We start from the raw sequence: 11,076 nt of genomic DNA, 5'->3' as shown, positions 1-11,076 counted from the left end.
TGTGCTCCTGAGGGAGATATCTGAAGGTCTAAACTGCTCTGAGTAGGGCTTGGCCAGAGCTCCATTCCAGCCTGCATCTACAACTCTCTTGTCCAAAAACAGTCTTTGCCCAGGCAAAAGCTTTATATCTAAGTATATAACTGAACTGGGAAATTTCAGCTTTACATCCCTTCAGTGAAGTTATGGAAAATAAGCAGCATGGACCTGTATAGGAAAGAAGAGAAAGTTACTGGCAGACAAAGGTAACTATTAAAGGGGTGGAGTCTGGAAGGTGAAACAGAAAGTAGGCCCAAAAGAGACATACAAATTGAATCAGCTTCATAAAGTAACACTCTCCCATGTTGTTCAGCTCTGCTAGAATTCCCTCTGCAACCTTCCTAAGGCATACTGGGTATATTCACTCAAGAAGCCTAGTCAGGTTCTGCACTATACTCATCCTCTAGAGAAGATCCAAACCATTCAAACATGCAATCCAAAACATCTCCAGAAACCAGGCAGGGAAACTCTTTTGTTGCTCTTTTATAAAATTCTTTCTTTCATTTCTAACCTAGGAAGCTTTATACAAACTCCAAGAGGAGAACACCAATTTTGCATTCTTATTATTGTTACATACACTGTCTCAAACTACATGGGTCCTGAGATAATATTTAACTCTTGCCTTATATAATTTCAAACACACTTTAATATATAATCTGCCATCCAGTTCCATATAAACCAGAACTTAATAATTTTCACAACAGATACACACTAAAGTGTATCTATGCAATGTACACTACCTATTAATCCCTGTAATATTATCAAATATGAATCCAATAAATATTACAATATTAAGGGTTATAATAAATACATAGATGAGTGTAAATAATGAAGAGGACTATCATGAAAGAGAAGTTACATACTGCATTGGAATTCAGAATTTTCTTAGATCCCTGGCATCTGCTTTGCAAGGAAAACAATGCTTCAGTGCTGAAGATTTCCCAGGGTAGTAACTATAACTATAGTCAAAGTAAGAAAGCATTGTCTGTATTTTGTTAAAATTAAAAACCCAAATGAAAATCCTTTTATGTGTAAACAAAAATCTGCAACGTGATTGTTGAAAAACATTTCCAGCAAAAATGAAAATCCAATTCAGACATTCTCACAGGTAGCTGTGAACCATTCAAGACATGCAGTATGAACAAGACAGTCTGAGGAAAAACTTATGTGTAGGTTCCTAGTGGAAGTTTTGTGTTGCTTCTTGTAGCAGAAAACTGTTTTTAGCCTTCAGGGTATATTCCTTAAAGATGCATTGCTCATGTTGCTGTGTTCAAGAGTCAACAGCAGCTTTTATTTAAAGTATATTTTGGAATTGTAACCTCATTGACAGTAAAGTGATCTTGTGTTTCTTACCCTACCACTGCATGAAAACAAAGTGCTTAGAATGATTTAAAACTAAATATTAATGACTTAAAATTTAGTATTAGAGTAGCTGTGGGGATAACTGATTTGCATGGGGTTTTTTTCTGTAGTATCCTTGCCTTAAATTTTCTATTGTTTATTTCTTCTTTCTTTTGTCTCACCCCCTTTTGCCATTTCCTCTGTAGCTTTACTGTGTCTCATGTTCTTTCAGATGCATCCTGAATAATTTTCATGGCACTTGCCCAGCATTTCACCTATTGTGAAATTGTAATTCAACCCAAGTTATGTCAGCACCATTCAAAGTAGTTGGTTTGGCATTTTGCTGCCTGAGTAGACAGGAAGGCTTGCAGCTATGCCTGGCAAATACCAACATCCAGGATTGTCATTCTTATGAACTAGATCTGGGAAGTATCCATCATCTTTCTGCTCTGTTGGAAACTTGCTTTGGAGGAATCAAACCTCTTGTTAATTCATGCAAACCTGTAGTTTTGGGCCCATGTATTTGCCCATGTATTTGCCCATGGATATCATCTTGGCTAGGGAGATATAGGCTTATCTCTGTTGGAAGCACATAAGGCAAGAACAAATGTGGTCAAACAGGCTGTGCCTTCCAGGGACCAGCTGGGTCTGAAGAAGGGTCCTTTGAGCTGGATTTGCACTTGACCATGGCAAATCTGGTGAACGGTCTGGGATGTATCTTTGCATTGGACTTTGAAGGGACTACATGCTCATTGCTGAGGGGAGTGTCTGTTTGCCTGACTAACCCTTGAGCACTGCCAGACCCTTCTTTTCCGTTTTCATGATTTGCACTCTTTACTGCTCTAGATGAATATTTGTCCAAAAAGCCTTCCTGCTGAAGACAAGAGAAGAGAGGCATTTATAATGAGGGATAATCTGGCCTCCTTTGTGATGAAAAGGTCATGTGACAAATTCTCCATGCCCTATATGCATTTTTCTTGTTCAGAGAAAATTCACCAACAACTGAGACCAAGCATCTCAGTGCTGGCAATCACAAAATGTGTTAGGTTTTTTTTCAATACAAGTGCAGTTCTCCTGCACACTGTTCTGATTGATGTGCTGTATCCAGTAGAAGAGTTAGCTCAGAAGCAGGACAGAAAGGAGAGGTTTTCAGAGGTACCTCGTGAGTTTAATGAAGAATGAATGAGCAGTGTTTGTTCTCCTATGTGTGAAACATGGCCACTTGTATCACTGACAAGTCCCTATTTAGGGATCCTGAATCTACTTGCAAGGTGCCATGTGCCAGTGCAATGAGATCTTTCACCTGAGAAGTAGATGGGGCTCCTTGGGTGAGTGTTCCCTCCCCTTATGCTCCACAGTGTTCTGTGTATCACCTAAGCCTCATCCTACATGGATCTCCTAATCCTACTGAATGGGAAAGGCAAATCAGGCAAATATTATATTAAAAAAAAGCACCATGGAAGGGCCCTGTTTGAAGTGTGATGGCAGAAGTGAGGTCAGTCGTGGTCAAGGAACAGGAAATTGTGAAAGGAACAAAGGAATAATATTCTAGAAATTGTCTCAACAGTGTCTGCAGGATGGGACACTTCACAGAACTTCAACCACTGCCAGATTCACAGAATTTCCTGTGCTTTTTATAGGTATTGTTTGCATGTTTGTGGTCATGAGGTGGATGATGCCTTAAATAGTCAGACATGACTTAAGTCTATGAAGAACTGATGAAGTTGGTTGAGGCAAACTTGAGCTGAGCCTCTTGCTTACCTAGAGCCTGGCTCAAGAAAGGGCTGACTGAAACCATGCCTGCCTGGAGTGACCTCTGACTGAGATCACACAGCCTCTACAGCTGCCTCAGCAGGCAGAGGATCATCAAAGTGTTCTTTCTGCCTCTGGTGGCAACTACAAATTCTGGCAGGAAGTAACAAACATCCTCATAAAGTTCTATTTGCATACAAACTTCTGCTCCCATAAGAATGCAAATGAAGAGAAAAGTGACCATATATTTGAGACCACAGTCACCAAAACCCCACCTATAACATGTGATTCTTCCACCTAATTGGGAAGGGCCAAAAGTTATAGTATAGGCAAGAGGACTTCCAGGACCAGAAAAAAAAGAAAAAAAAAATATGGGGGGCAGGGGCAAAAACCTCTGCCTGCTTCAGATTGGTCAAGACTGTGTCTCTCCTCTGCCCCTGAAGGGATGCTTAGGTGAGCTTTGCACCTTCCACTACATTGGAGGGGATATGTTATACAGGAATTATATATATATGTCACTGATAGATCTGTTACTGTGCCTTGGGTGGCAACATCCACTGACACTCTGTGGTTAGTGTATTTATCCCTGGCAATTCTGTACCTGCTTTGCTGTTACTCCAATAAACTGCACTGGTTTTGAAGCTGGGCTGTACAAGTTCTTACTGAATTTGATGAGGTTATAATCAGAAATTAAATTGGCTATAATCAGAAATTAAACCCAGCCACACCCAGCCCCTCTGATCTCTGAGGCATAATTTTCTGCTAATCTTCTATATTCTTAATGCAACAGTTGGCACTGAGCCCTGGTGTCCCACACCACTGGGGGGGTTGACCCTGGCTGGACACCAGGTACCCACCAAAGCCAGTCTGTCATTCCCCTCAGCTGGGCAGGGGGGAGAAAATATAACAAAAGGCTTGTGGGTCAAGGTAAGGACAGGGAGACATGGCTCACCAGCTACCATCACTGGGAAAATTTGACTTGGGGAAATGAACTGATTACCAACTGAACCAGGGCAGAGTAATAAGAAAAAACTCAAAATCTTAAAGCATCTTCTCCCCATCCCTCCCTTCTTCCTGGGCTGAACTTCACTCCTGATTTTTCTACTTTCTTCCCCTTAGTGGTGCAGGAGGGCAGGGAATGGGGGCTGTGGTCAGGAGCTACCACAATCACTGAAGGGCTTGGCCTTGGCCAGCAGTGGGTGCATCCTGGAGCTGGCTGGCATTGGATCTGTCAGACATGGGAGAAGCTTCTGGCAGCTTCTCTTGGATGATACCCCTTTAGCCCCCCTCACTACGAAAACTGTGCCATGGATGCCAAATGAAAACACTGAATCAAAAGTTCATTTCATACACCTCTCACTGGAACTGGGCTCAGGGCTGTGCCACCAGGGCTATCTCCAAAGACCTCATGGGTCCTGAGCTACTCCCTGGTTTCTGAACAGCACTGCAGACAGCAGCCATTTAATTGTGAACATTTTTATTGACAAAGAAATACTTAGTAAATTATCCTTCACTCAGTCTCTTTAGCTCCATGGTGTTGATGCTCTGTCCCTTAATGAGGGATGCTCATTTCTTGGGACCTGCTGAGGGAGAAGTCTTTACACATCTCTGCCACAGCTTAGCTCTCAAAGAAAGCTGGGACCATTGGTTTATCTCCCTGACTTTTCTGCCCTCAGCTTCAGTGTCTGATGGCTTCCAGCTCTCAGGTGGGCACAGCCCACCCTCCATGACATTTCTGCTGCCTTTTTAATCAACAACCTCATTTTGTTACAGCCCCACTTTCTACACTCCTCTGTGAGGGAAAAGATAGTGACAACACAAAATATTGTCTTTTTTCCAGCCCAGGGCTTCTGCTCTTCAGTCTCAGTCTCACACTTGGTGAAGCACAAAACAATTCCATCCACCAAGATGATGGAAGTACCATTGCTGAAGAGTTGCTTGCTGATCAATGGGCATGCTGCTGCATAAATATCTTTCAAGTGTGATAGTTCCATTTGGAGAAATGATCCTTGAACAAACTTTACTGTGAGCTCTTAGATTCCTGTCATGTTTACTATATAAATACACAATCTATAAATAGCATTCATCAGTAATATGTACTACTAGAATGAGAGCCAGCACAGCAGAACTTTGATTCCAGATAAAAGGTTTTTCTATTATTTTTTAATTGGCTTAAATCATTGAATCACAGTTCTGGTAGTGAGCCAGAAATATTTAAATCTGTTTGGGCAGCACTAGACTGGAGCTGTATTATACCTAAACAGATTTTACCTGACTTTCATAATAATATTCATCAGGGCTTAATAATATCAAGGGATATTATATTATCTGACTTTTCATCCTTACTTCTTTAACTGAGTATTCTTTACTGTTTTTCATACTGTTAAAAAGGTATTACTTTTAATATATAACTGTCACTCCTTTTAATTTAATATTACATAATGAGGATAAGTACAGTATGACAGTATTATAACAAAATGAATATTCAAATTACTTACCATTTCTCTCAGACATCTTAAAAACCCTTTTGATGTATTTTATTTCTCTTTTCCTGCTTCATTGACTATGTGAAGCTTGAGGAGTTTTAGCTATTTGGATACTCCTACCAGATTACAGAAGCTGGATGGAAAAAACCCCAAACTTGATTTGGTCTCTATCTCAGTCATAGGGACATCATTGTTTTTCCATGCTACAACTTATTCTACTGAGCTAATCTGTAAAAAAACACTGTAAAATTTCTGCATTCTATTTTTTTACAGCAGCTCCCGGGGCCTGAAGTTGTTGACAGAAGTCAGTGAACCTGCACAGATGCCAGGGTTCTTCTCCACAGATCTGTTTTCAGGAGTGGTGCCTAGTTTCCATCTCATTCATATATTACTTAGGTTAAAAATGTTATAATTAGAGATCATGTTATTGTTTTTCACATTTATTTTTAAAGGTTGTTTCTTAAATATTTAATCAACAGCTACTTTATATAAACTGGAAAGAGCTTTTCATTCACATATATAAGCAGCACACAAAATGCCTGGCTATTTCTAGAGCATACTGCACAGAAAGTTCTTTGTTTTAATTAGAAATCCCCGATCCCTGTAAAATAATATAAGTCAAGATACTTCTTTTCACAGGATTGCATATTCTGAGAAGAGCATGCCCATCCTCCAAAATGTCATTTTTTTCCATTTTTTCTGAATCCAAGCTGTATCTCACTTCCCCCATGGTCCGACTCCATATGATCCAATTTTATTTTTTCTTGACACCATCAGTTTTTCCTGCTATGTCTCATATTTTCTGATGAGCTAAGGGGAATGCCTCTATTATCCAGTGGGTAGCATTCAAATCTGATAGATGGAAGGCTCAGCTCCCAGGACCTGCCAAGAGGGCTCTTCCCCAGTTTACATGAAGAGTCTTTCAAAGAGCTGCAGGTCATATGGGTCATACTGCACTCTCCTTCACGCTGCTTTGCACTAGGGGCTGAGCTGCCAATCCATCTTCTCCTGTGTTAACTTTAGAGAGCACATGGCATTTGTAACTATGAGCCACAGGAACTGTCTGCGCAGTTTACCTTGGTCAGCATTCTCCCTAGGTGCAGACAGTTTAGACAGCAGCTTAGGAGGCAGAGGTCTATGGAGCAGCTTTGGCTGCTCAACCATTTCCTGCTTGGCCTTTGTTCCTGACAGATAAATGAAGATATTTCAAAAATCAGAACAAATCTCATAACACAAAACAAAAGAAACAATCACCTCTAGTTTAAGGTGCTGAGCTATGAAGGTCTGCTAAGATAAAGCCGGTGATAAAAGATGAGAAGTGGCCAAAAAGGGCATTTGTTCTCTTAGTGATAGACTTAACAGTTTTTCTAGTTGTCATTAGTGTTTCAGGAAATAAATCAGGGACACTAATTAAAAAAACTCCAAAAACCCAAACCTGTCCTACTGACACCAAATGCTTGTATTAAAGAATGTTATTCAGCACTTAGGGTGATCCTGTGCAGGGCCATGAGTTGGACTTTGATGATCCATGTGTGTCCCTTGCAACTCAGGACATTCTATAATTCTATGATTTATAATTCTATAGTTCTATGACCTCTGTCACAAAAGGTGAGGAGGCAATTCGAGTTTTTAATCTCTGAGCCAAAGGAGGAACAGTAAAATAGAGAAATGCCCCATGACAGACATTGCAAAAGCTCCCAGAAAAAGTTTTCTGCTGGATAAACAGATTTTATAAGAGAAACTATTAACCCTGGGAAATGGCCGAATCTGCAAGTAGTAATTTTATGCTTCTTTTTAGTTTCCTATTAGTTTATGAATGCATACAATGACACTAATTTCAATCAAAGAATCTCTGATTTGGTTTCAGAAATCCTCTTATTAGTAGCCAATTTTAGCAAATCTCTGAGTCACTGTAATTTTCAAGATTATCTATATCCTAAATTGCAGAATGTGTTGGTTATATATATATTTTTTTTTCCTGTAGGGCTGAAAACATCTTAGACATCATACAGTATAAAGACTCAGTCCTAAAAACTGGAAATCAGAAGGAAAACACAGAAGAGAGAGCACTGATGAAGGTGACTTTGAAGAGAAACTGAAAGTGCCATCAGGAAGCCAATGGCTTACAGAAAGATTTAGAAAGATTAAGAAAACTCTCACATACACCTAGAAGCAAGGACACCTCTAGACAATTTTTCCCCCCAGTAATTTGATTTGAAAATAGATAAACTTGAGACTTCAGTACAATTTTGCACGCGGACAACATTAATTTAAATCAAATGCAGCATTATATAAAACTGTGGTGGAAAGAAAAACAAATACTGTGATGAAAAGAAAAAAGACAGTCCCAAAGTGAATAACGAGTTCAGACTTGACACTTAGCTATTGGGCTTGGACGGCACTTAAACAAGGAGCTAGGGAAAGGAAGAAATGGGGGAAGTTTAAAAAGGAAGCCTAGAGTTCAATTATAGCCCTGCTGAGTTTGAATAAATGGACAAACATTGCAACAAGATGAGGCACAATGACACAAAAATGGTTCCTGATGTTAACCAGAGGCTGGGGACAGTACCCTTTCAATAGACAGGAGGCACAGGAGGAAGAATATATAATATTGAAAAACAAAACCCAAACCAAACAACTCCAAACAACCCAATAACAACAATAACTCTCTTCCCTCCCCCAGTGCAAGATGTCTTAGAGAGCCAAAGAAGTTGAATTTGAGGATCAGGAACAAAACACTCTATAATTATGTTTCCACTTGACAGAGCTTAGCATTCCAGTCTTTTCGTCTTCAGGGTAGCATTTCTGGCACCTGCCATGTGGCTATTGGACAGGGAGTAATTCAACAGGGAAGGTACCTCAGGAGCTCTCTAGTCCAAGCTCCTGCTCACAGCAGCGTTGAACTATCAGCTCTGAGCAGATTACTCAGATCTGTAAGCAAGGATGGAGACCCCACAACCTCCTGGGCAACCTCTGGGCCTCCTTCCAACACTGATAAAAGCCAAGACATAGAGTGCACACCGGCCTAGGGCACACATCTAAAGATAAATGAACTTGTTTTCTCTCATTTATAGGTAACCTCTGTGGAAACTGGCTGACAGATCAAGGATGGTGAGAAATTATCAATGCTCTGAGGAGCACTGCCTGCAAAATTCCAGGAGGAAGAACAGATTGGAAAAGAAATGAGGGCTTAGGATGGAAGTGGAGTGGAAGAATTCCTGAAGTGAATGTACACAGCACAGCTCAGAGATGGGGAAGGAGGTGAAAACACAAGAGGAAATCTGAAGTTACAGAGGTTGATGACAAGAAAACAGGAGGCTCAGTGGGGAGAGGGGAGGAAATGCAACACAGACAAGAAACACTGCTTCTGGCAGGGAAGAAAAGTAGAGTGGTCCAAGCTACTAAAGATGGAAAGGATAAAAGTATCATAAAAACATCAGAGGGAGAAGGATCATGATTTTCTCATGAGATAAAACTGACCATTATATTTGGTGAGATTTTAAGTAAAAATCACAATGAAATCAGAAGAGAATCACAGAATATTCTGCATTGGAAGGGGCCCATAGTTGCTGCTGTAGGTGCAGTGCAGTTCAAGGCACTAGGCAGCTGAGCCACCAGGACTCTTCAGTGACGCAGGAGGGAGAACAGAAAACTACTACTGAGGAAACTGAGCGTGGTGAAGGATGCAGGAGCAAAGGAAGGATGTGTCTGGCATGGACCCTGCCAGTTTGCTCCTTAATCTGGGAAACAGCAAAGTCAGGGTCTGAAGAAAGGAGAAAACTAATTCCCAGCAAACATATGTGGATCAAGAGGAACCTGGATACAGCCGTATCCTACTCTAACCATGCACAAGCACCAGCAACTTTCTGCTGCACAGTACCAAACCCGGGCTAACACGGATGAGGAGAAATCACCTGCTCCGCGCACCAGCTTGGAGCAGAACCCCTACAGAGGTACCCTTGGCAGCTTATTCCACCGAGCAGCGCACTGACAGCCAGTGTCGCACACCAGGCTGGCCCTGGGGACGCTCCAGTGCCGGGGCGTGTCCGGGGCGTGTCCGCGGGGCCTGGGCGGGGCACGGGCGGCGGCGCCGGCGGGAGCGGGCGGAGGGGCTGCGGCTGCGGGAGCGCGCCCGGCCCCCGGCCCGGCATCGCCTGTTGCTGCGCCGCTCCTCGCTGGTAACTATCCGCTGTAATCGTGGTTCTGCATGGAGCAGGTGGTGATGGTGGTCCTTGTTATTATTATTTTTTTTGTTATTATTGCTGCTGTTATTATTATTTTTTATGTCCCCTTCGGTGCTCACGAGGAAAAGATTAAAATTCAAGTTGCTATGACGCGGGCTCCTCCGGGAGCAGTCACCGCTCTCTCGGGGGGAGCGGCCGGCGGGGGGGGCGCGGTGGGAACCGGGGGGCGGTGCGGGAGTCCCGGGATGGCCCTGCCGGCTGCGGGGAGCGGTGCGGGATGCCGGGATGACCCTGCGGGGAGCGGTGCGGGATGCCGGGATGGCCCTGCGGGAAGCGGTACGGGAATCCTGGGATGACCCTGTCTGCTGCGGGGAGCGGTGCGGGAATCCTAGGATGATCCTGCCGGCTGCGGGGAGGGTGCGGGCAGCAGGTGTAAAGCTGGTGCTACTTCGTGGGAACCAGGTCGAGCTGAGCCTAACCTTTTCAAATTAATCTCGGCTATATAATTGAGAAATAGGCCCAGCACCGCAGTCCTGATTCAGGCAAGTCCCTTTTGACAGAAATTTTAGCTGGGTACAAAGTCTTTTGAGAATGAGTGACAAATGCGGGATAGGGCAAAGAGAGAGACAGGAGAGGGCAGGGGTGAGTGTGGGATGCTGAAGTGGAGGCAGCTTTAGCACCTCTGATAACTGAAAATATTATCTTAGGGACTGCTGGGTAGTCTGCGTCTGTATTCTGTGAACACTGACCACCCTCTACAGTTTTCTCTCTCAAAGAATGCTTGGCTCATACATTTAATCTTAGTATTTCTTTTTTAAATTCACTTCTGTCTACAGGGTTCCACTAAAGACAACTCCTTTATAGCTGCAATAGTTTTGCAAATTTCTGAAGGGCACTTGCTGTGCCTCGCTGTGGAGATGAAGAAGCTGGTTTGCATGTTGCAGATGACTCTGCTGTTTGGCTCCTGCCTGCAAGGTTAGCGTTTCCCTACCAGGCTGGCAGCAATCAATTTCCCTCTTTCCTCTGCTTCTCTCCTTCCTTTGCATGTATTCCACTGCATAAAGTGAGTGGAATAGGCTGAGGGGAAAATTTGGATGTCTTTCCTCCAAAGAAGCTGCGTAAATGAAATTAAAGGCATGGCTGCAAGATCCATAATAGGTACCAGAGAGGGATTATTTAATACACCAAAGCATTTACATTTTTCTTTATGTAATTGTCATTCCAGGATCAATACAGTGCCCGAGTGATTTATTTCACCATTGGCTTTTGTGCTTAGC

General features: G+C 42.6%; 1 protein-coding gene across 6 annotated transcripts in view; it reads left to right on the top strand.

Annotated features, from left to right (window-relative positions):
- Window positions 1-9,444: 9,444 nt before the first annotated feature.
- LCP1 (lymphocyte cytosolic protein 1) overlaps window positions 9,445-11,076 on the top strand; it is a 50,668-nt gene continuing 49,036 nt past the window's right edge. For 2 of the 6 annotated variants that reach the window (XM_064714614.1, XM_064714609.1), the window contains exons 1-2: window positions 9,808-9,831; window positions 10,636-10,774. In XM_064714614.1, coding sequence (XP_064570684.1) covers window positions 9,823-9,831; window positions 10,636-10,774 — 148 coding nt within the window. In that variant the 5' untranslated portion in view covers window positions 9,808-9,822. Of the gene's footprint in view, window positions 9,569-9,701; window positions 9,832-10,635; window positions 10,775-11,076 lie in introns of those variants that run through there. The other 4 variants (XM_064714633.1, XM_064714624.1, XM_064714660.1 and 1 more) reach the window with 4 other exon arrangements.

Source organism: Zonotrichia leucophrys, chromosome 1 (assembly GCF_028769735.1).
Source record: "Zonotrichia leucophrys gambelii isolate GWCS_2022_RI chromosome 1, RI_Zleu_2.0, whole genome shotgun sequence".
NCBI classification, from domain to species: Eukaryota; Metazoa; Chordata; class Aves; order Passeriformes; family Passerellidae; genus Zonotrichia; species Zonotrichia leucophrys.
Note: the sequence above shows the minus strand (reverse complement) of the source record. Positions and strands in the feature narration are given on the sequence as shown.